Genomic DNA, 26,336 nt, shown 5'->3' with positions numbered 1-26,336 from the left:
TTGAAACAGTCAATACAATTATCTTTGAGCAATATTTCTGTCTTAGCACTTATTTGATATATGGAAAACTACAGCAGTCTCTTATTGTTACTGGTTTTCTTGTTGCAAGGTTAACCTGCAGAAATAGGAGCAGAAGTTTCACTTCCCCCAAATTACTCATGCAGGCCTTGTAGCAAACAAACTTTTCATAAGGCATTCTTGTGAGATTATATTACAGCTATTCATTTATTTGCATCACCAAAAAGAAGTTTTGGGTAGAAAGAGGCATGGTTGAATAGAATCCCTTCTTTAAGAAAAAGGAAAAAAGGCACCTGCTCTTTATCAGAAAGAACTGAAAAAGGACAGGTCATTATTACAGTTGTGGATTGTTAGTTAAAGACAGAAAGCTGTAGCAAGCAAAAAATGACAATTATTGCATAGGTAAAATGCTACCCTGGGCACTTAAAATATTTCATTGTAACAACAGCTTTTTCCAAAGACTCACTGACATCTACGAATGTTGTATCTGGTAGCAAATTAAAACAAGTCTCCATTAGGCTGGTAATTGCTATTGTCCCCATTGTTAAGATGGCTAAATTGAGATGTAGTGAGTATAGTGAATGGCCACTCAGCACAGGGTGTAGGAGGCAGAATGACACTTTGCATCCAAGATAATGAGCTACAAAATTACATTTTTGAGGAAATACTGTAAATCCATCTGACTTGCACTGACAAACATTTTCTCTGACATATGCACAATCAATCAATGAAAATTATTATTTCAGATTATGCTGAAAATACATGGAACGTTTTACTCTCTGGGACAATCCTGCTCACAACGGTACATTAGATACATAGTTTCACCCTGTGAACACGGTACCATCAAATATCCTAACCATATCCATCATGCCTTGAAATGCCAATTTACATAGTCCAGTCCAGTTCTGTACCACCCCTCCACATGAGGAGCAAAACAGGTGCAGATGCACAAAAGTCTAACTTCTGTTAGTTTAGTTTTGTTAGTTTAGTTTACTACACTATTTCCTTCTAAGTGTATTCTTAAGTACACCACATTCTGCACTGTTTCCTTGGCTTTCTCCTCACAGTCACACACATTTCAATAGGGTGCCCTTAAGAAGCAAAATACTGTCACACATCTTGGCAGAACCAAAGTAAGACAGAACTGTGTTAGATCCAAAAAATCTGTGAACATCTGTTTTTATCACAAACTTTATATAAAGCAGACAGAGAGAACTGTTATTGTCAGAAGTGACTGTTTGGCCATTATTTCAACCCTTTGCACCTGTTTTTGTGTCTGTCTTCTAATTTATTAAGACATTTCTTTCTCTTTCCTCTGAAGTGTCTGCCTCTGTGCCTGCTGCCAGAGCCAGAAACACTTTCCTGTATACAGTAGTGATCCATTCCAAGGCTGGCTGTAGCTGCCTGTGCGGCTTGATGGAAGCCCATGGGGGGGCTGGAAATGGCATCATGCTAGAAAATTTCATGGACATAAAATGTGCACACCACAGCATATAGCACCCATAGATTAGGGGGCCAAGTGCAAACTCAAAAATCTTGTCCCCTTCCTTTTGGAAACCCAAGCAAAGGAAATCCTCTGATCTAGGCTCCTGAGGTTGTGCTGGAGTTCATGCAATGAGAATACAGCTGGGAGAGAAGCAGTAGTTAATATTCTTCCTGACTCTTCCTTCTCATTAAAAAATATCCAAATGTGGTACTTAAGAGCTTTTTATAGAAACTTCATGCATTGCTTTGTTGACTTCTGCAGGTATGAAGGGTAAATTATTAGTATAACACAATTTTAAATCTGTACTTATATGCCCCAAGACATTTCTCTCTTTCTCTCTCCCTCTGTAATAAAACACCTTTTTTACACCAATGTCTACCTTTTATAAATGTTCCACTTTGTAAATGCCTTGCCAAACTACTGCTTTTTCCTTTTTTTCCTTTGATGCATGTAAGTGGAAGCTGCTGTGCGTAATGATTAACAACTGTGTCTGGAATATATCTGCAGCTTTTATATATACCATATTTCTGTCTAGACCCTGATTCTGCAGACCTTTATGCTTAACTTCACACAATGTGAATCTGTGACTTTCATTCTCACTTTAAAATGTAGAACAAAAATGAAATTATCACTTGAGCAATTCATTGCTTTCTGGAATGTATTTGTTACCAAGATTCATTGAAATATTTAAATAACATTTAAGCTATTTAAACAACCTCCTAACTTACTGGATTCTAATCTTCTTACACACACATTTAGTAAAACTTAAAAAAAATATATACATCCATAAAAATGAGTCTGAAATTTAATCTTTCAGACTCATATCATATAAAGGATAATTTAAATGAGCCATACTTCCAAGACAACTTCCAGATATGAGTGATATCCAAAGTGAAGTGAAATCAGTACTTCAGATGCAGTTACGGGCTCATCACTCATGATGGAATGAGCACTGTTGGCAGGAAACTATGCTTAATATAAATAAACAAGTCACACCTAGATTTCAGCAATTTCTTGCACCGCTGAAGGCCGAGAAATCTAAAGACTGATGGCTGAGGTACTGGTTTTACGACCAGTCAAGCATAATCTGCAACAGCTACCCTTCTGAGTAAGACTACCAGTACTCACCCGCACTGAGAGCTCCTCCTGTTTGATCAAATGGCTGTAACAAACCTTTACCTCATAACACTATTTCCATACTTGTGCAGTTCTATTAAAGGTGAAGACTATTCTTTTATTGTATTAACAGAACAGATTTTGACCCAGATTCTCAGGCTAATTCAGCTAATGGGGTACTACAATTGCTTTTCCTTATGTAATAATAATTTGAAAATCATTAGGTCTTCTCACGCTTGCTGATCATAATAGAATAGGACGTACCAAGTGTTAAATTTTGTACTAAATAAAGGAATCATATTTAATATTTTAAATTTTTTACTAGAGAAACTTACAACATAGCCAGTAATTGCAGTCTTCTAATTTATCATGTTCAAACATCTTTGCATTGCTTCAGACCAGTATGTACACACAGATCATGGTTCTCTCCCGTGTTTGTCTCAAATACTTGAGAACTGAAAGGCTTTGTACAATATCTCATGAAGGGTATGAACAGAAAGCTGAAATCTGTTGCTGTGAACGAGCAACCTACATTTTCTTACATGGTTATAACCTCCATAGAGGGAGAGAGAAAACATCTTTTCCAGCTACCATAGAATATGAGAAAGGTTCAGGTTGGAAGAGACCTTGAAGATCATCCAGTTTCAACCCCCTGCCATGGGCAGGAACAGCTTTCATTGACCATGCTGATCAGAGTCCCACCCAACCTGGCCTTGAACACTTCCAGGGATGGGGCATCCACAGCTTCTCTGGGCAACCTGTTCCAGTGTCTCATCACCCTCACAGTAAAGAATTTCTTCCTTATATTCAGTCTTTCAATTTAAAACTATTGCCCCCTGTCCTGTCATTACAAGTCTTGGGAATGTCTTTCTCAGTCTTTCTCACAAGCCCACTTTATATATCGCAGGATCACATAAAGGTCTCTATGAAGCCTTCTCTTCTCCAGGCTGAAAAAATTCCTACTCTCTTGGCCTATCTTCATAGGAAAGGTGTTCCAGCTCTTATTCCATGTTAAGCTACACTTCATAGAATCACAGAATGGTTTGGATTGGAAGGCCATTAATCTGAAAGTTCACTTCCCTATGTTCCCAAGTTCTTAAAATTGTTTATTTTGAGAACTGAATTAGTTCTTCAGCCTGTATTAGTCCTCTGAATGTCATTCAATAAAAATTAATGATATTTGTGTACATATAAATTTGGTGTGAAAGATTGCATGTGCAAGTATATGGTAGGTTTAGGAGATGGTATCAGTAAAGAGCAGGCTGATTACATTTTTAATATATTTCAGCAGTTCTCCTAACCCAATAATAAACATGAGCACATTATTAAAGTAAAATAGAACACTGCATCAGTGTAGACAGTGGACGTAAACTCTTACATTTATGCCCAACATAAAATCAATTTTTCAAGTTTACACCTCTCTTAAACAAAAATATTCATTGATATCATCTCAGATGTAGCACACACCAGCAGGTTATACAAGGAGCATAAATAACAAGGTATGCAGTTATATTTATTCTCTCTGTTTCCAATAGTTATTTCTGTATGTCTAAAATAATAGTTTTATAAAGCTATCCATCTATAAAGTTATATATCCCTTGCCTTTCTCTTTCCTGTTATTAAATATCTCTCTTTATTCAGATTCTTCCCATCAGCCTTCTCCTTTCCATGACATGCTCCCTCAGTTTTCCTTTGGTCTGACATGTCCTTCAATTTTTTGTATTTTGTTCTTGTTCCTACCTTCTACAAGCATGGAGAACTGTATCTGCCTCTCTTTACCATTTTCAGCTCAGGCTATAATAATCCCAAGTAATTCTTTTCCTCCAAACCCATACCACACCGGCCTGAACACCTCCACTTATATTTCAAACATGTATTGGCTTGGTCAGGAAATCCATGGATCATGAAATTTCCCAAATTTTCAACTTCTGTTCCTGGCCTATCTATTTATTTTTCCTGAGCTAATGACCCGCATTAAAAGACAAACTGTTTACTGTCTTTTTATGGTTCTTCTTGAAGAAAGAAAGAGTACTTACAGTTTTACTCCAGGTGAGACCTGTGGTGTGATGCTCTTTGATATAAGCTTGAAGCTCAGACCAGATGTTCAGATATGACTTCACCCAATCAACATGGCGCGTGTCACTGTAAAAACAGAGGCAATATTTATGTGGGAATGTACTTAAAAACACAGAGCAGGTGCTGCTCTTGCTTAAAGCAGGTAAAACCCAGTATCCGCCTTAAAGCCATGGACAAATCAGTTAGCAGGAAGCCAACCAGCCCAGTGCTGCAAAAACTGAGGCTACTAGACTGGGAAGCTTCTAGATCCTTCTAGAGCTCAAACAAGGGCAAAAGATGCCTCTAGCAGAGAGTGCTTCCTGCTAGAAGTGTGTGTCACCATTCTTCTCAGGCTCAAAGTCACCTGAAAAAGCACTAAAGGCACAATGAGCTGTGCAGCAGGTACCCAGACTCAGTTTCAGGGTGCTGAACTTTGGAAAATGAAATATCAATGGATTCTGTAAAATATTCTGGCTGCCATGTTCAAATGTGGCCAGGGCAATACTGGGTCATGTTACAGTCAACAGACTAAAATATTTATACATGAGGAATTTTTAAAGTACAAGTCACAAGTTGGCTTTAGAATCGTTATCGTTAGTCCTCCAGGGGGACTATAAATGAGACCAGGAAATATGTGGAGAGAAACCACTTGTAAGATGAAGTCCATAGTTAAAACAAATTATTAATGAATAGGGATGGCTTACAAGGATTTGTGTGTCTACCTTCTATTTATTTCCTTTGGAATTTGATCCTTAGTAATGTGGAGGACCTGGGTCAACAGGTTTAATCCAAAGCCTACTGAAGTCATGGGAGAGACTTCCATACTTTGGAAGACATTGTGGTCTGATTCAGTGAAAAACAGGAAAAGAATTCCTCATTAAAGGAAGAATTAAATACTTAAATAATCTTCTCTATGTATACCATTGCATGAGACATTTTTTTCTCCAGCAGAAGTACTTTGTTGTAAAAATCATCAGTTATCCCAGCATCAGTTACTACCTTTAGTAGGTAAAATCAGGATTTAAGGATAATATATAATATATAATAATATATAATAATAACATACTATATATAGCATATCATATATATTTATACAGAGACAAGCAATACAAATACATGTGGAAAGTTTTAATATTTAAAGTTTTCCTCACTAAAGAGGATAAGTTCAATAGTAAAGACAATTCTTCACTAGAATGTAAAAATCAAGAGCCAAAATCTAGCCTTCATAAGCACCAAGTCAACAGGATTTATACATGACTTTTCAAAGAGGGCATAAGAAGCACCTGAATCTTTTTCTCTTTCTCCATGAGTTCACAGGTATCACTTATGAAACTGTTTTTGTGAATTCTTTGTGCTCTTTAAGAACAGTGAAGTGGTACAGAGAAAAGTAAAATTAGGAGCTATGAAATTTGAAGCTGTATATATCTACCACCTAAATACACATTTTCAAGCCAAGAGCAAGAACGGCAACAGTATGAGAGCACAAATGAGAAGAGGATGCACAGCAGCCAGCTAGCCACACGTTGCTATGTAAATATGCATTTGCATATAAGCTCATGATGCTGGAATGCCAGAAAAATTAAAAATAATCTTAAAATGTGCAGAGAGTGAAAAGCAGCACTGCTAATGCTGCTGCCATTCTCACTGCAGCATGCTGCAGGTCAGAGGTGAGGAGGGGAAACTATACTACTGCAAGAAGGTTTTATTAAATGCTTTTTAGTTTACAAAATACTTTCCATGATAGCACTGTGAATCCTACTGGTATGGTTAATGCTCTGTTCTCTGGCTAGGGCATACTGGAGCTTGGCAACATACCTGTTCTTGTAGTCCTTTAATACCCTGTTAGTATAAAAGGTAGCAGCATCATTCATCTCCTTGACATAAGGGCCTGGTTTAGGAGACTAGGACCATCACCCCATGGTAGCAGGAAACAACAGAAGGAGAAAGGAAGTAAAACATTAGTCAGACACCTCCCCTGACATACTAGGTTTATTACCTTCTTGGGTGTAGTAGACTGAACTATACAGATGAGACTGCAGAGCTCTGTAAGATTTGGAACTATCCTGGGCCACAACATCCAGATTATTAACAGCCCTCCCAACCATCATGTGTGTCACTCACCACTGCTATCCACCCAAGGGCAGGGATGCTCTCACTGACAGCTGAGAGGTGGTTGAACATCTTACTTCCTCTGTTCCTTTCTCTGAAGTTCTGGATTTCCTGAATCTTCTCCGATATTGGCTTGAGAAGCATTGCCACCTCATTCTGAAAAAAATAGGAGAGGAGAGGAGAGGAGAGGAGAGGAGAGGAGAGGAGAGGAGAGGAGAGGAGAGGAGAGGAGAGGAGAGGAGAGGAGAGGAGAGGAGAGGAGAGGAGAGGAGAGGAGAGGAGAGGAGAGGAGAGGAGAGGAGAGGAGAGGAGAGGAGAGGAGAGGAGAGGAGAGGAGAGGAGAGGAGAGGAGAGGAGAGGAGAGGAGAGGAGAGGAGAGGAGAGGAGAGGAGAGGAGAGGAGAGGAGAGGAAAGGAGAGGAAAGGAAAGGAAAGGAAAGGAAAGGAAAGGAAAGGAAAGGAAAGGAAAGGAAAGGAAAGGAAAGGAAAGGAAAGGAAAGGAAAGGAAAGGAAAGGAAAGGAAAGGAAAGGAAAGGAAAGGAAAGGAAAGGAAAGGAAAGGAAAGGAAAGGAAAGGAAAGGAAAGGAAAGGGAAAAGGAGACAAGACACTGTAGTTAACAGTGGGTGGTCCAAAAGCACCATATGGTTTAATATTGTCCTCCTTGACTACTGATTTAATATCCATAAAGAAAGGTCATCATAAATTTCTACATTACAGTAACATTTTAATTACCCTCCTATAGCTGCAGTGATAAAATGCACAGACATTAGGTATAATAATGTGTTGTAGCAAAATGTTCTCAGCATTGGCAACATCTTCACATGCTGCCCAGATTAAGAGCCATATTGACCCCACAGATCAGAGTTAGCGGAATGATTGTGATTTTCATCTAATATCCCTGGAACTTCTTCAGATGCGTGAGTTTTTCATGTTATTGACATGGAATTATATAGCCAAGTTGTTCTTTCCAAGAAACACAAACTTCTTGTTAGTTGCCTGTTATCATCTGGCAACAAGACTGAGAAAGTAATACACTGCAGGCAAAATCAATTTTACCTTTCCTTATTGGAACCTTCTTGGTACATTTTCATGTTTTGGCTATAAGTAACAAGGGAAGATTTCATGGGAAATATACTGCCTGCAGGCCATGGTTTGGGGGAGTTCTACTGAGTTAATCAGAAACGGATGGTATCCATGGGAATGACTGCTGAGTGGAAGAAATAGTGTCTGGAGCAAAGAGAAAAGCAAAATGAATGCAGAAGCTATCCAAACTCCTTCCTGTGCAAAGTGAATGCTAATCACACTGGTCCAGTGTCTCAGAAAAACTAACTTAGAAAACTAATTCACTGGGAAAACTTCTTCCACTCAGAAAACAGCAGATTGAGGGACATGGAGTCATCAGTTTACAAGCAAAACAACTGCTGTACCTTGCAACCCTATAGTATTGCAAAAAGTATGCTCACCAAACCCATATAATGTCCCACCAAAGACAGTGCACCATTCTGATTCTTCCTGGCACTTCACTCAGGATGTAGCAGAACTCCATTTTTTTCTCAGCTTTTCCAGGACTATTTGTGATGTGATTGCTGGAGATAACTAATCCTCATGAGCCTGAGGACTAATGCTGCCATGACACACACAAGATGATGGGCACATATGTCCTGCTTGATCTCTGTCATCTTAAGGTATTTCTTTTCACCCTTCCAGAAGACCTCAGCATTAGAGAATTTTATGTCACCTTAGAATAAGCATGTTTCCTATGGATCAACACAGGTTAAAGGCACTTTTGACACATGTCAAAAAGAGGTTGTGTATTTTGAAAACTATTTTGATCCACCCACAGAGCCTGAACATTTCAGTGGTGGAGTAATTTTGAGAAAAGCTATACATCTGAAATACATGGGGATATTTGATCTTTCCCTACAACAAAATGGGTTGAGAGAAAACAAATATTTACAGTATTACTGGGAAATGAAAAGACTTTTTGTTGATGACTTAATGACCAACATAAATGATCAAGTCTGAAAAAGCCCTAAAACCTCCATGATTTGTAGTTCTTAAAATATGACTTTGTTGCCATAACATGATAAAGTCTGCAGAAATTCTCCTTTCTAATTTTCGCTTGTTTACAACATGCTGCAGCTGGTTGTGTATTTTCTTATTTTTCAGGGAAATCTTTCAAGTATGACAGTAGTTAACAAAACTGAAATTTAAGAAAGTGCTTGTTCTGCTTTGATATTATGCCAGTTTTCCTCCCATAAAGTCTGAGGGATATTTACAGTCCTTAGCTTACTGTGAATCTTCATGGCTCAGTTCCAGACAAAGAGAATATCAGGGCTAAAAATACAGCTCCACAGATGCCTGGTATATCTAGACAGCACTGGGAGGCAGCACATTTCTGTGGATAGTGCAGAGAAAAGTCAGTCCTTAAATAGGGGTACTCTTTGCAGCTCTCCTATGAAATTGTTATCAGGTTTCAGGAAAGCTGTGTTAGCTTTCTGTGTTACAATTTCCTAGATATGAAACAGTGTTAACATAGCTGTTTTATTTTGCAGAATACTTTGATATCTATAGATAAGAAGGCAAAATTAGGGTCAAACATTTTTCTGAATAACCCACAGTGACCCACACTTTCTTCTATTCTTCTAGAAAAGCTCTCAGCTCTCAACTTTTCTGAGGATCTTCTGTCATTGGTACAGAGATTATTTCTGTCCCTCAGAACACAGGATATAATCTATCTAACAATTAAATATTTATAAGAAATGTTTAGAAAAATGTAGTGGATTTATTTAATTTCACAGAACCTGTGCAAGTTTTAAAGGTGAAATATGTATTGCTAAGGAAAGTTGCTCAAGGTAATCATTCCCTTGGCACTGCAGTCACACACAAGAGTGGGCTTAAGGCTTTGCTCAGCTCTGTCCCATGTGAGAGAGCAGCAGAGTCTGCCTTCCCTTCACTCTGCACTCATCCTGTTCTGCAATGGCTGCACAAAATGTGTTTGTTTGTGGAAGCTTCTTGTCATCCAGGTTTCTGTGTAAGGGTTAGACACAGGAACACAGCCTGCAAGGAATCACTTAATTCACTTCTGCCTCAGTTCTAAATTTTTAGTTAGTGATTAAACTGCAGATGAATTACAGTGTATATGGCATATGGGTATAGAAAGGCTCATTAATTCTGGCAGTAATCAGTCTTGTTTGGCTTTACAATGCAGAAACAGTTGTGCTGAGGGTTCTAGAAGAATAATCTCTTTATTGCAATGAATATTAAAACAGCTGACTTTATAAAATTATTGTCTATATTGTATCTCTAAGAAAACTGAATTCCAGGAGATGAATCAGAACTGTTGGAAAAATCTTCAGCATGCCTTTGGCATGTGCTAGATAACATTTCTTGTCATTTAAGACACAGCACAGTTGTTTAACAGAAATTTAAGAGTCTCTTTATAAACATAATTCCTATTATAATATCAGTTTTGCTGAAATGCTTAAAAATGCAGCATGGGCACAACTGACAAATATCAGAAGTAATTTCCAGTATCCTTTTTTTCTTAAAAAAGATTAAAACCAGATTGTCATTTAAATACAAATAACTAAACAGTGAGCCAGCTTATAATATTTTATAGTTCTTATTACAAAATCAAGAGTAGCAAGACTATTGCCACAATTAGCCAAAACACTCCAAAAAAGTTCCAGCATGGTACAAGAACTGCCTTAGGCTTTGGCTCCAGAGACTTTACAGTCTCAGCCCAGTCTCATAAAATGGCCTGGAATACCAGTATTCCAAAAGACCACACTACACAGACTATCTTCTTCACATATTTGCATTACCCACACAAGAAATTCCCCAGATCACAGGCTTAATAGGACTGGGGCACAGGCACTCAGTTCAGGAGAGAATAGCTGGTTTTGGGTTTTGTGATGTTTGAAATCTGCCTGTAAAGTCACACTAAACTGAATGGCTTGCTAAAATTTTGGCTGCTTGAGCCAGTGATTACTTGAAAATCTCAGCTTTAATTTGGGAAAATGGGTATTTTCTGGACAACTACTGTTGTCCAGAAACCTGCCAGCATGAATCACAAAAGCACAAAACACAGCAAGTAAATAAAAATATAGTTTTTAAAGATCTGATGTATTTTTAAGCTAATCTTACATGGTTTTGAGGGGTGAGATTGTTTACTGAAGGATTTTTATGTTGATGAGTGGCAACACAATTCAGACTTCACTATTACAGTGTTTAAATCAACCTGACCTATTATGAAAAAAACATGTCAAGAGAACAAATACCCTTTTAAGTTATGCAAAATGAGGGCATGGCAACCTTTGGCATAGAAGCAGCAAAAGAAAACTTAAGAGAATTTGGGATCAACAACCCCTTCATTTTACTCAGCTGCAACCCGAACAGCGTGACTACAACCTTTATTCCATGGTGTACAATTCTGTTAGTTTCTCCTTCATACTTACATAAAATCTCCATCGTATTTACTTTGTATTTTTAAGGGGCAAGTTTGAAACATGGAGTTGATCTAAATCAGGTGTCTTTGTATGTGCTGGCAAGCAGTGCAGCCTGATAGGAATGGTTCTGCAGAGCAAAACATTTTGTGTTAAGGCCCCGACACTCACAGTATACATGTAAGAGGGGGGCTATTTGGGACTAGCTGTAAATCGTGGTTTTGATGCTGCCTGGGAGTGTATCTTCCACTTAACTTCATCAGAAAGATACCCCCTTTGTACACCTTTAGCTGCTCTATAATGTGAAACATGACATAGTAAACGGGGCTGATTTGAAGGAGAAATACCTCAGTGAGCTAAAACACTAACACAGACACAGCCATTATCTCTGCAAACAGCAAACTGTACAGAATAGTACAGTCCCATCCCACATTTCATCCTTTCAAGGGATGAAAGATGTCACGGATAGCAACCACCACACTCAGTTCTAACAATTTAACAGGCAAGCATCTGCTCTCAGCTGAGACTTGATTCCCTCTACTGTAAATGAAGAACGAGACATCCCTGAGGAATTCTTTCCACGTATTAATAGGTATTAGATGACTATATGTTAGAAGACATTAATAGATATGAAGAAATGGGACTGTAGAGGTGCTGGCCATTACTGTAAAGAGAGCCTAGAAAAACACCTTAGATAACATTCCTACCTTGACAGTTTAAAGCTGATAAGCAGAAGCCCATTCTATGTCCACAGGAATAAGATCACCAGTGAGATCCATTTCTGCTATGAGTAGCTGTGATTCTAGAACTGAAATAGTTTTTAATTAACTGTAATTTCCCTTTTTTTTTTTGTATTTTCAAAATCTGGAAAGAAGACTTTAAGTTTGTCCATTTTTTTGTATGTATGTAGTTTAAGAAAAGCCTGTGTTTTTTTCTGTAACTTCATAGCCTGGATGGAATCAATGTTGAGATTACACTGAGAAATAACTTATTTATTTAAGTATATATAAAATATAATTTTTTTTTACCCTACTGGACCTTAATCCAATGTTTTCTCTGCAAGTATTTTCTGACTGGCTGTAGAGACCATAACCAAAATTCTTCTCTGAGATCACTACATTCATGTCCCTCTAGTATTCTGATATTTTCAGGCTTCAAACCTCTCCTCCTACCTACCTACAGAAAGACATTAATTTATTATGGACTAGTTTTCTTAGACTGTAAATCTTCAACATAGTGGTGTAACAAGTATTTAATGTACTGATCAACAGTAGAGGTTTTGCTACTTCAACTCACTGCTGTGCAGCAGCAGGACTATGACACAGAGGGACAAATCTGCAGAACTGTCTGGTCAGCTTCATCAGCACAGAAGCTTAGACACATTTGTGTGCTTCCAAAGTGACTTAATTGGTATTTGGCTTTTATTCCTGTTAGATAGCACAAAAATTCTCAATCTAACAGCCAATATCAGCTGTAGCAGTTTTTTCCTTTGTGGGAAAAAAAGCAGGGAATACCAAACTGTAACCCTACATGACAAATTACTACTTTAGTCATTTGTGGGTTTATTTTTAAATGTAAACTCTGAGGCAGGGCAAATGGAGAGGAATGTGAAAGACAAATCACTTCTAACCAGTGGAGAAATCCAGGGTCTGATACAACCTGCGTGCATCAGTTGACAGCAGTGCAGAATCACACCCGCTGCCCTTGGCTAGGACCGGCTATTTTTTAAATGGACTTGAGTGTTCTGTGTGTTGTATTCTCATTCACTGCAGCTTTCTGTGGGCAGTATTTTCAACAAGAAAGGGTCCTCCTTCTTGAGGCACACAGGCAACATCTCACAATTAATCAACAAGAACAATTACACTAATAAACTGCTTTCAACTTTTCGATTTACTGCTCCTCAATCCTGCTGCTGTGATTGTAGTCCATGTCAGTGGGGTCCAGGGCATTCCAGGTAGCAAGGAGATAGTGTTCTGTTAGGCCACAGTTGTTTTGTTCACAACATCTGAGATCCCATGAATCTTTGCTAAGAGCAATCACCTTTCATGAGGCATGTGTGTCCCAGGAAAGGGATGTTAGATGTTGCAGATTTCCATCCTTTGATAAACTGTAAGGCTGCCTGGTTCATTGAGCAGTCCTGGAACTGACATAACTTTTGGAATTCACAAATCATCGAATATGGTCTGATTTAGACCAATGTAAAATTCGAGAAAAAATAACATAATTAACTAACCTGTGAATCAAAAAGCCCTGCTTTTCAGTCATCTGTACCCCCAGTGCTTTCCTTTTTAGAAGGTTATGTGCACAAATCTCAGGAAAGAATTGTGTCACACAGCAAAAGGAGAGTACTAGTTTGGATTTGTGTTTAGCAGAAATAAAGAATGTGTACTCAATGGGAGAAGGAGCATCCTATCAGCTTATCTCAGTAGGGTGTCACATGGCACAGTTTGAATATGAACATTGCTACAGGGACTGAAAACTACCCCAGTGATTTTCAGACATTATATTAGAAACAGCAGAATTCCAGTAAAGGTTTGCAGATCCCTAGAATTGCTTAGCATGTCAAATGAGGATCTACATTATACAGGTACACTGGAGGTCACAAGTGCAAGGAGCCTTTGGTTACTGGAGCCTGATTCCTGCACAGAACGTGAACTGCTGGCAAGTGTGTGCCTGGGCATGTTGGTGAGAGCCAGTGTAGAGCTGCCACTGATGTGAATCTCTGCCTCTACTCTGTACAAGCTGGGTGAGGCTGCACTAATCATGGCTCTTCTGCATTCCCATGATCCCTGTCTCTGGGCCTTCTTACAGTGCTGAGTGCACTGCCCCTGGGGCAGAAGTGAATTTCAAATGCATCCACCTTTTATTGACCTGGGAGTTTTGGAAAACACAATGAAGAAAGTGAAATGGTACAAGGACACCTAGAGAAGTTAACTAAAAGAAAGGCACTGAGGTGCTGGAGTGTGTCCAGAGAAGTACAAGAACCTGGTGAAGGATCTAGAGAGTAAGTCCTATTAGGGATCAATTAGGGAGCTGGGGGTGTTTAGCATGGAGAAAAGGAGGCTCAGAAAGACCTTATTGCTCTCTACCACTGCTTGAAAAGAAGTTGTAGTGAGGTGGGGGTCAGTTTCTACACCCAGGTTACAAGAGACAGGACAAAAGAAAATGGCCTCAAGACCCAGTAGGGAAGGTTTAGACTGGAGCTTAGAAAAAATTTCTTCACTGGAAGGGTTGTCAAGTACTGGAACAACATGCTCAGGGAAGTGGTTGAGCCACCATCCTTGAAGGTATTTAAAACACATAATTGTGGTGCTTAGAGCCATGGTTTAGTGGTGGAGTTGGCAGTACTGGATTTATGATTGATGACCTTAAAGATCTTTACCAACCTAAATGATTCTATGAACTGACAATATAAAGAGTTTGAGGCTGATAAAATGCAGATGAGTGATTTTGAGACAGAATTATGAGGTAAGAGGTGTCAGGGACTATCTGGATGTTAAACAGAATAAGAGTTGCAACAATATCAAAAAATGAGTCTGTGAACTCTGCACTGCTGTGGGTTAGCAATTGGAAACTGTTGGTCCAGCCCTGCGGCTGTGACCACACGTCACATGCAGTTGTAGGCTTGCTGATAACAGAAGTATGCCAACAGTTTGGCAAGATTTCAGAGAACAGGACAGGGGGAAGGGGCTCCCTTTTGAGCTCAGGATTCTCAGGCTCTATGCATGTCACTCTTGGCACCTTCTATGAGTTTGAGGCCTGAGGACCTTAAAAGGACTGAACCAAATTCTTCCTTAAGCTATTTCTAGACACAGAAGAGCAGGTTTGCAGCAGTCAACCAGCTGAGAGAAAGGCAGCAAAACTAAGCCCAAACTCTTTTGCATAAGAAAGTAATAAATTAACAAGGTGAGGAGTATCCTACTGTTCGTATTTTTGGAAAACAGTAAAGGTGATCCCAGTAAGCATGAGGAAAAGTAGGGGGAAATGGAACGACATAAGGAAGTCAAGGTAATTAGAAAACAAATCCTTCCAGAATGCAGAATAGTAAGTCCAGGAGTCCTGTTACTGAAGTACTTCAAAATAGAAAGAGAAGAAAATGAGCAAACCCACACTGACAGAGAGTAGGGAACTGTGAATCTTCATCTGTTGATTTCTACATAAAAATTCTGAGAATGAGTCCTTGATTCAAAGATTTTGCCACAACTATTCTAATCCTAAAACAGATTTTTTTTTTTCTTTTTCCTGGGCTATAAAAATAAAAACAGAAGGATTTGTTCTCATGGCTCAAAGTCCACATTCAAATACAGTTAGTTTCTTGGTTTTCTATGAGGTGGGGTGAGATGTCCTTTTTCTATGAAAAAAAGGGAAACTCTCCTTTACCTCTTACTTTTTTCCACCCCCGTCCTTCTACCTGTGTGCAGGATCTGGATATTTAAGCTAGGTATTTATTTGGAATGTTTGTCTGCACAATGTTGGTAATTAAATCCATGAGCTTTGGCAGTCATATGAACTCAGCATTCTTTTCTAATGAGAAATTACGTAATCATTTATAGTCTGAACTGCATCTGTCATTTAAATCTGTTTGTAGTACTTCTTACCACGAACACAGTCATCCTGCATATGCTTATACTGATTCACAAAAATAATAATCTAATTTCTCAGTATAGGAACAATGGATTCCTCACGCCCTCAAAGCAAGTCTTAAAACTGTTTTAACTTCTAAAGTGAAATATAGCAACTCATAAAGAGAAGGAAGTATACGAGTCACCATTCAAAAAGAATTTAATGCAGTGACTTTGAGCAGTGATCAGTATTCATGACTCCAAATTTTAAAAAGTTGTTGAATAGATAAATTTGCTCAGGAACACTAATAACTTCTAAAGTTTTTATACAGTGAAATAAAAAACATTTAACTCAGAATTGTATTTGGCTTAGACTGTGGGAAATAGAAAATTCAGATACAAACTATTTCAGAATGTTTTGTGAAGGCTTATGCTAAAACTGGTCTTCTGAATAGCCCAAGCAACATGCAAACATACGGTCTCAAAATATATTTTTAAACAAATTCTCACAGATTACAGCAATACTCTAATTTATTTTCCCATCTTCTCTGTACACTCTTTTACACTCATATATTCTCTTATACTATTTATAGTAGCAAACAATTTATAACAGACATTATTTTGTTTTAATGTTTGAAGTTTGGCATCAGATAATAATTTCTAATAAGTGGATGGACTGAAAAATCCCATCTTGCTGAATGACCCTGTATCTAGCAGCCATTAGCTGGAACATACACAAACAGGAGTATCAACTGGTGGTTTTGTCATGTGATCTCTTCCACTGCACATACAAATATAGAACATGACCATAAAAAGTAACAGAACATGCTCTCTGCAAAGTAATTTATTGCAGTTGATGCTAGATTGGTATGTCAGCTGGAATTACCTTCCTGGCTCCTACTATTTTCACATATACAGATAATAAAGGCTGTGCACTGCAACAGATTCCAAATGAAAAAAATAACATTATCAACAAGAAGCAAAACTCCACAAAAGCAACTTTTAGCAATCTTGACTGTTTGAAAATGTTTGCTAGTGACTCATAGCCCGAATTAAAGAGCAAAATGAATCCTAGGACTTCATCATTTTCATAGAGAGAAAAAAATACCACTTTTTGATGATCCATGTTTTGCTCTCTGCTGAGCAGAAAAACTTCCAAGGATTATTATAAATATAGGAGCTTTCTTTTTGTTTGAATTCCTTATTCATTAGTTAGTAAGCTGAAAGAGCTGAGCTAATTTATTTTTCCAGTGCATTTTCCCCTCCCTCTTTTTTTTTTAAAGGCACCATGTATGACATCCCAACATGACAGGAACTCAGTAAATCCCCTCAGTCTCCACACCGCTGTCTCTGAATGTCTACAAAGCTACTATGCCATAATTGCAACTCGCTGGCTCATTCACAGCTTTACATTATAAAGCAAACAGTCTAGACAGCTGAATGACAGAATTACTCTCTTTTCTCTTGCATTTATAGATATGCTGTCATCTTCATTTGCTTTTCTCTACTCTGTGCATTCTGATACACTAATGATCAGCTTTCCTGTTTGGATTCCACACTGACTCCATTGCTCTAGGCTATAAATACAACCAGAGCTGAGATGACATCACAGCAATAAGGTTCTGGGGGAGCAGGGGCAGGACACTTATTTCTTTCCTTCTCCTGGGTTAGCTGGTGATTACCAGCTTTTTCAAAATGGTTAACCAATGTGACTTTACAATTGAAATTTTTTTCCTCATTGTGATGGAGATAAAGAAAACCTAATGCCTGGAACCATCACTCTCTGCAGTGGGAAAAAAACCTCCATTTGTACAGAATAGGCAGCCTTCGATTATTTTCACATCTGTCCATAGTATAATTGAGTGTATCTGTGAAAAAATATATGCAAAAAAGTGAAAACGGATGAACAAAAATATGTATTTTGATGTCTATAAAAATGTGTAGCTAACAGTCTTTAAAAAAGCTTAAGTAACTGGAGTGGGTTTGCTCTCACTGATAAAAAGAAACTTTAGTCTGTAATATTCTTGGTATTTTAACTTTGGAATGATGTGTACACACATATCATGTGGCAATTCCTCTGTGCTTAACGGATATCATTTAAATGATAAAAGTGTACTTTTTTGCCTTCAACAAACTGCAGAAATCTATGCAAGCCTGATAATGTGCAGCTAAAACATATGGATACGGATATGGATATGGATATGGATATGGATATGGATATGGATATGGATATGGATATGGATGGCCAGCTCTAATGATGTTTATGACAGGGCTTTTTATTATTTTTTGCTTTTCTTAATGCTTCTGCAACCATGATTTTGGATTGCTGGAGAATCTCTTTTTACCTCTACTCTTTTTTGTTGTTTGATTTTTTAGCACTTTTTGTTTACTTTTTAAATGAAAATTTCTAAACTTTACAGTTGAAAATCTCAAACTCGACCTCTGACTTAAGGTCAGAAAGTTGTAAAGGGCAGGAGCAGGGAGAAGCCATTGCCATTCTCACTGGAGAAGCAGAGAAAATCCTACTTATTGATAGCACATCAGCACAGGAGGCCAAACCAGGACCCACAGCTTATTCTTGTACCAGAGCTGGGACAATCCCAACACTTCAGAACATTGCATTACATTATGTGCCATAAGAAACTGTTCACTGGGGAGTATTTTTTCTATGAACATGTAGAATTTTGTGGGCCACTGGGAGCAATTGTATTCACAGCCAATATAAATGACTGCTCGAGGACTGTACCAAAGGGAATTTTGCTTGTTCTCTGTGAGCCATGACCCACTTTTACTCCCTGAGATCAGGGACAGCTGGAAAAACCACTGATCCCTTCTTACTTGGAACTCTAAAGTTTACTCTTGAATATCTATTGGCTTTTTTTTTTTCCTTTTCCTTGAGTACCCTTGCCATTAAAACATACTGATTAGAAAAACTTCTAATTTGTGTCTCTAAGATCAACAGTGACAGCAAAATTTCAATAAATTATACCATGTGCAGAGTTCTGATATGCAAAAATGGATCTGAATGCACTTTGGAGGAGGAAACTAATGGAAAAGGCAGAACTGAAGGCCATGATGCAACTGTGCAAAGACTTCATTCTCTGCATACTCCAAGGAGGAAGGTTCAAGGGAGGTCTCACAGGAGAGCTACCTGATTGCTATTCCCAGGAATGATACAGTGCTATTGGCCCTGAGCCTTCTGGAAACTACAAATGAGATTCATAACAACTCCACAGCCTCCCTGAGCTTTCTAGTGAGGAGAGAATTTAAATAGCCACTAAAACAAGTCTACAAATCAACTTGACAAAAGTTTATTTTTCATTTCCTTGACAAAATGCTTTGCCTTTTTTCTAGAACTGGACTAACCTGGACCTCAGTTTGGGGTATATTGAATATATGGGCCAATACTGGCTTTTCTCTCACTAGCTTATACCCTGACTTTCTTGTTTACCACATAGCACCTGAGGGACTGGCACACAGCCATTCTACTCCATGGCATTTCCAGCTTCCAGAGAAAGACTGATCCCACTTACAAATGTAAAGTAGACACCTCCTTTGGTTTCTTCAATGATATTATATGCATTAATAGAGAAAAGGTTCTTAACCCTGAACCATGACTTTCTGATTATTAGAGCACCATGCTTATAAAAATGAAAGCAAGCCACTAAGTGCACTGTATAATAAAGGAACAAACAAAGCAAATGCAGGATTGATAACATATGGGAACACATGCTTTTTTATACACCATCTCTTGAAGCTCCAGGTCACTTTCCTTACCTCTTGAGGCTCTTGACATTGAGATGCTAACACCAAGAAAGATCTCTGTGCTTGGAAAGCAGCACGTACCATCTCTGCCTGTAACAAAAGGAGGAATATAAATTAAACCTTAGCCTGTAACCTCCAATGTCTCCTTGGCAGCTGAAAGTCAAGTATGACAGCTCAAATCTTCCTTGCTGCTTCTCATCTAAATCACAGCAACACTGACTGGAAGAAATGTATTAAAGTACTAGCTTAGCTACACATTTTTATTTTACACCTAAGGTTAAATTCTCTAGCCTCTGCAGACAGCAAATAAAATGAGTTGATAAGCAGGCTTTTAGTTATAATTCCTATGTTTAGGCACAGGAGGACTTAATTTTTTAACACTTCAGAGTATGTCTAGGCATTTTAATGGTGATGTTTATACCCAAGTGCATGGCAAGAACTTATTACCACTGGGAACAGCAATCTGCAAGCTTTGTGTTGAACTGCAGCTTAGGCTGTGGTGATGTTCAGGATGAGCTGAGCTTGGCACATTTGCTGAGGGACTATGCTGTAATTCATTCATTGCCTGTGATCTGTGGGCACACTCTTAAGATCGATGGCCATGAGAAATGGTGGCCAAAGGTTTTTGGGCAGTTTTCCACCCACAGAACTCTAGAATTTGGGTTAAAGCTTCACCTGACAGTGTGCTTACATGTCACCAGTTGGGGTGATAAATCTCTACACTCTTGGGTGTTTACTAGTGTTCAAATTTCTGGTTTTCATTTATTTGAACCCGACACATTTTCTGTACATTCTAAACAACGAACATTGATTTGAATCAGTATTCCAGCATCACCTCTACCTCATCCAGGTGGATGAGCAGTGACTAGGAGAAAGCATTGCTGGTACAGAAAAGAATTATTCATGACTAATATATATAGCCAAATAAAAACCAAACCAAACCACATGCTGTTAAGTTAACCTAATATGAATAGGTACATTTATAATCACTTTGAGAAAGGGTGGGGAAGTGCATGCTGTTTTTCCTTGGGGTTTTTTCAATCTAAAAAGAAAATAAGGAAATTATAAATACAGACCCATGTGCGTGCAACTTAAAATACATAAAAGTCAGGAAATTTAATGTTGTAGCAAAGTAAAATAGCTAAATTGTGTTTATTCATCTTAGAATGTGATGGCATGAATAAAACATAATCTGTTAGGATGAAAGTCACTGCAAGGAAGATGGTAAAAGAGACCCAGCTTGGACAGCATTTGGGGAGAAAGGCATAATATGGTCTGACAGGCTGAGATTTGGAAGGGTATAATCATCTCTATAAATAGATAAAGAAATAAATAATAAGGGAAACTTAAGTTTTCCAGCCAGAGACATAAATACCATCAATAATAGCAAGGTTTAGATATTCTTAGACATTTCAGATGACTGGTTATTTGGTACAGAAATTCATAAAACAACTTGCGGGTTATTTTAAGCTTGGAGGGGTGGGGGGGTTGTATGTGTGAGGAGAACCTTGTCAAGCAGCTGAGAAAAAACTGATGCTCCTGAGGAGGAAGTGATTATGAATGGATTCAGTGCTTCGTAGATTGCAAGATGGACAAAAATAAATCTGTAACTAAGGCTTGGTATAAGGCAAACATTTAGAAAATACAAAAATCAATGAAAGAAGATGACTGGTCTGAGGAACTTAATGATTTGAATGCAGGAAAGGATGGATTTATATTGAGAATGGAAATAATCTGTGTGCACTGGGCAGGAGAGAGAAATTGTAGGATAGGGTTAGAGTCTCTAAATTAACAAATAATGAAAGCAATATTTTGTACCTAAGTGTAGGTACAAAACCCTCACAGAGTGAGAGGAGGCCTAGACTATCAAACAGAACTTCTTTTCAGGCATTGTAACACATAAAAGTGAAGGAATGATGGATAAAGGCTTTTTTGAACTGTACCTTGCAAGGGAAAGTAAAACAAAGACATATTTTTTTTAGCTACTGAAACAATAGAGAAATAAAGGAATGAAGTGAGGCCCTGACTCTGCTCTGAAGGGCAAGTTGGGCATGTCTACATTATTCTTGATGTATAGATTATCTGCTGCTGAATAACATATTTTTCCCCAATTTCAAGGAAGTTGATGTACATGAAGATATTGAAAGGGTAGCTAAGGAGAATGATGGCAAATCAATGGGAATTACATAATTTGAAAGGGAAGTCAAATATATACAGCTCAGTGACAGAATCACTGGGTCCATATCATCTTTTCTCCAGACTACTGAGGACGCTGGCAGATGGAAGCACAAGTAGAAAAGATTTTACATATATTATTTGGAAATAGTACTGTATGACAGAAATATGCAATGATGTATTGGGCAAATATGCCCAAGAATAGGGAGGCAAGTTATGTCAAGTGATGTCGTCACTGTTAGCTTGACTTCAGCACCACGAACATTTAAACCAGATTTGAAACTAGTGATTAAAACACATGAAGATGAAAACCAGGAGAAATTACCATGGGATTACCTATGGTCAAAATCATTACTTTGTTCCTTAGACAAGGATAATGTGTCGGACCTAGTATATCTAGGTATCATAAAATGCTTATTGTGGGTCCTCACAGTAAACTCATGGTTTGAGTGGAAATGACACAAATCAGCATTACAATTCTTCAGTTGGATAAGAAGCTGGTTAAGCAGAGGCAATATTAAGGTATATTCCAGGTGGTGTTACTAGAGAGGAGGAAAGTTGCTTGTTATGTTTCTAGGGATTAGTTTTAGGAGCAATCAGTATGTTTCTTAGTGTCATAAAAGCAAGAATTAGGTATGCAGTCATAAAATACATGGGCAACCCAAGGTTAGGTGGTTTTAATGCAGTCAAGAAGGACTCACTCATCACTTAAGAAGAATAAAACACTTTTGTCGGCACAGATAACATAAATTGGATAAAATTTAGCAATCCTCCCTTATGCCCCTTTAAAACTGCGTAATTCTGGGTGTGAATATGGAACTGATTAACTGGAAATGCTGAAGTCTGGAAAATACTAGTATAAAAGTCAGGAAGGTGACTTTGTGAAAAGAACGCATGCAGTTCTACAGTGGATGTGGCAAAGTTTTTTTATTAGATCTACAGAAGTGTTAGTACCATTGGAGAGAACCTCCTCTGGAATTCTGCGAACAGAATTAACACAATCACCTGTGTTAAAAAAAGATGAGCTTAAATCACAGCTGATGCTAAGACAACCTACTTGAGTATCTGTCACACAAATATAAAATTTGAGTTTCTTATTTTTCTTAGCGAGAGTGGCTGAGGAATATGACAATTCTTTCTCACAGACAATGCAAATAATAGAGAATTAAGCAAATGGTAGTGTCAGCATATAATCACAGGTCTGAAAACTGGGCCATGACTAAATGTGGTCTCAAATTTATAAGATTTACAACAATGCAAAAAGTGAAGTTCAGAAGGGATCTTTCAAATTCCTCCAAAGAGACAGCATAATTTTAGGACAGAGCTTTAAATGCTGATCAAACAGATAGATTGTAAACATGAGAAAAGATATATCCTTAGATATATAAAGTTAAGATTGAGTTCTTGACCACATAGTGAGCTGTAACATCAATGAGGTTTGAAAAACGTGTCTCTCTGGCACTTTGTCTAAGCTGCATTAAATACAGACTTTTGTGATCCCAGTGGCCACTATGGAGGCTGAAGAGGATTTTTTCTCCACTCTGAGTACAAAGTAACAACTGGTTTCTTGTGTCATTGTTCATTTCTTTTTGAGGAAGCACTAGAATTTGGTCAGAGCTGGAGACAGACCATGGGATGATACACATTGATGTTTCCTAAAAGACTGACATTCCTTGACTATGCCTCATATGTGTGTGAAAACTATTGTCGGATGGGGAATCAGGATTCATTTCTCCTCCAGAACTGTATTACTCATCCTTCTCTACTGTAGAATGTAGCCAAGGCCACTTTCTCAAAATGTCTGGGAACTGTCTTTAAGAAATCTTGTGCTACTGAGTGCACACAAGTCATAGGTAACACTCGTTTGAGCCACCTGTGCTACATGTAAATGGTGGCTTCTTGCATTTTTTTATTATCCAAAATTTATTACAAGACATTTGAAACATTCAGTTGTCAGTGGACTATATATTGATTGCAAGGCTTGTGGTATGTGCCCAAAATTTATCCAGTCCCAAAAGCTTTTGTGTCAGAGCAGCCAGATCTCTCACCTCTGAATATAAATCTTAATCAAATTATCATGCTAACACAGTATTTGTATTTTACAAGAATAATTTTATAAGAATTCTGCCACAGTGACTTCCTTCTTTCTGCAACAGCATTAAAAACAGCTTTCAGAATTTTACTGCTTCTGAGCATGCCATACTTCTTGCCCTGCATCCCTTCAAAGCAACAGAAGAGCTACTTCTCATTAAGAATGCATTAGTTCAGTCTATCACCATTCTACTTCTTTCTTGTAGTCTTTCAAACGTGACACTTCATTGCTACCTCCTTGTGCTTAGTAGCCAGGCTGTGTAACTAAGTAGGCAGCACAACAGTTTTGGAGGGAGGTGACTCTTTCATGAGACACCCCCACACCCCCCCGCCCCCAAACAAGTAAAGACTGAGTGGAAATGCACCGGAGGGAATCTTTCTCAACAACTTGTGTGGCTCAGACAAAAGACTGCTACAGAACAAGTCACCTGAAACTCTTTCAGTTATATTCAATTATAGTGATGAAGCCTGAGTGTCAAAAGTAAAATGGGAATCATGAGTAAATGTATCAGAGTAGAGTACACCACCAACTTGGACATATCTATCTGTGGACAGAAATGGACCTGTTTTGGAGCAACAGAAAATTGACATCTAAAAACTTTGGGCAATCCTTTTGGCATTCTTGGGATTACACAAAGACACATCCATCATCACATGGATTCTCAGATGAGGTGAGTATTTTTAATATTCAAATTAAAAATCCTCAAAGTATTTCTTACTCTGCTTTTAGCAATATGTAGAGGCTGGATGAGATGGCTGTGACTTTGGACCTGAATTCCAGGACCATGTGGTGTTCTATGCACCACCCCAATTTCCCCACTGGTAAAAGCGTGGAATAATGCATCTTAATCCTTCACCTCAGGTGTGTTTGACAGCTGACTCAGGTGACTGATATGGCTGAAGAGCTGAAGTTTGACACGTATGCCATGGCAGCCCAGTTCCATGCTGTGGAAACCTGTGGCTGACCACAGTGAGTGACTTCCCTTTTATCACTGCAGTAACAGCATGGGCTGGGCTCTTATTGGTTAAGCCTGCAGAGGTTAATGGAGGAATTATACGTATTTAGAAATAATCTTTTACATAGCAACTGGTTTAACCTTCTGTGTCATAACATAATGCCAACTTCTGATGTTTGTCAGAAGCCACTGCTTGAAAAATTGCCAGAGGCTCTGTGAGAGATGTCTAACGAAGACAATGCTGCTGACCCATTTGAAGGAGCGTGAGTACAAATTCCACTCAAAACTTGCACTCTTTCAAACTGTGTAGATGTAGATGCACTGGACCTGAAGCTTAAATTTCCAGTTTTCTTTGGTGAGGTGAGGTTCTCCAGAGCACATGTGGGTTTAGGATCTGCCTCCCTCTCATTTTAAATGTTCTGTTCAATCTAAGTTGACCATCACTCTGGAATCCAAGTACCAATAAAGATAAATATTATTTATGCGTCAAACAAACTACAAGAACAAACAGGCACATGCACTCAGATCTCAAGTTACATGTAAATTCACTGGTTGAAAAAAACTAATACAACTAAACAGAAGTAAGAAAAACAAACATAAGATTTCCTAATGAAATTTAGTCAAGAAAAATATCCTATTGACCTTATAATATTGTATTTGTCAACTATTATTGTATTTAATACCATATTTCCTCAAAGTCATAGCATTTAAAAGCATACTGTAAATATCAGAATCCACTGGACTTCTGTTGTTGGAGAATATTACACATCCGAATATATACACGTTAACATTAACCGAGATAATTAGCAAATCAAAATACAGTTGTAGACAGTAAAGAGGACACAAGGGAAAAATGGGATTTAGTGGTCCTAAGTGAGTTCAAAATGTAGTTTCTGCAGAAATTATTATGGGTCCTTTGTATCTAGCAAAAGACACGATGACTGACTGTAGTTTTGCTTTCTGCAAATGAAAACTACAGATGGAGCTTCACTGACCCCAGCCTTTCTCCAAAAGGGACAGCACTACCAGGGGAAGAGACAATAGTTTGTCTTTTACAGTTTGCTTTCAAGTCTATTCAAAGTGGTGAAGTGGCTACTGGCTTGAAGGGAGGGGAAAGAAATGGAAAAAGAACAGAGTTTACATTAAGATGGGGCTGCCATAGAAGCTATCCAGTCTAGCTAAAGAGACAGTATTTATTTTGAACAGCTAATTGGCTGATAGAGTTTCTAAAAACTGGACCAAGCCTTAAGGAGTCACTGGCAGTTCTCAAAACAGAGCACCTTTTATTCTGGAAAATCAAAAGTAAAAAAAAAGAAAAAAACCTGTCACCTTTCTCTCACTGGTCCATGCAGAAAACAGGGTAGAATTTCAAGTCAAAATTGAAGTCAGTGGGGGATTTGCCATAGGTTCCAACAGAACCAGACACTACCTGAGGTATTTTCTATTTTCAGACAAATACATTAACTACCACCAATCAGCTGTCCCCTATACTGAGGTTTTTTTGGTATTTTTCAGCCTTCATGGCTGTATTAGGGAATTTTTGTTAAAATTTCTC

At 38.2% G+C, this 26,336-nt stretch overlaps 1 protein-coding gene across 1 annotated transcript in view; it reads right to left on the bottom strand.

Moving 5' to 3' along the window:
• The window catches only part of CAP2 (cyclase associated actin cytoskeleton regulatory protein 2), a 55,124-nt gene that overhangs the window by 14,612 nt on the left and 14,176 nt on the right, over window positions 1–26,336 (bottom strand). Inside the window, exons 3-6 of the mRNA XM_062498866.1 lie at window positions 19,572–19,649; window positions 6,797–6,940; window positions 6,491–6,576; window positions 4,657–4,762 (exon numbers count right to left, since the gene is read on the bottom strand). Of these exons, the coding sequence (XP_062354850.1) occupies window positions 4,657–4,762; window positions 6,491–6,576; window positions 6,797–6,940; window positions 19,572–19,649 (414 nt within the window). The remainder of the gene's footprint in view (window positions 1–4,656; window positions 4,763–6,490; window positions 6,577–6,796; window positions 6,941–19,571; window positions 19,650–26,336) is intronic.

The sequence above is a fragment of the Cinclus cinclus genome, chromosome 1 (genome assembly GCF_963662255.1).
Source record: "Cinclus cinclus chromosome 1, bCinCin1.1, whole genome shotgun sequence".
Classification (NCBI taxonomy): Eukaryota; Metazoa; Chordata; class Aves; order Passeriformes; family Cinclidae; genus Cinclus; species Cinclus cinclus.
Note: the sequence above shows the minus strand (reverse complement) of the source record. Positions and strands in the feature narration are given on the sequence as shown.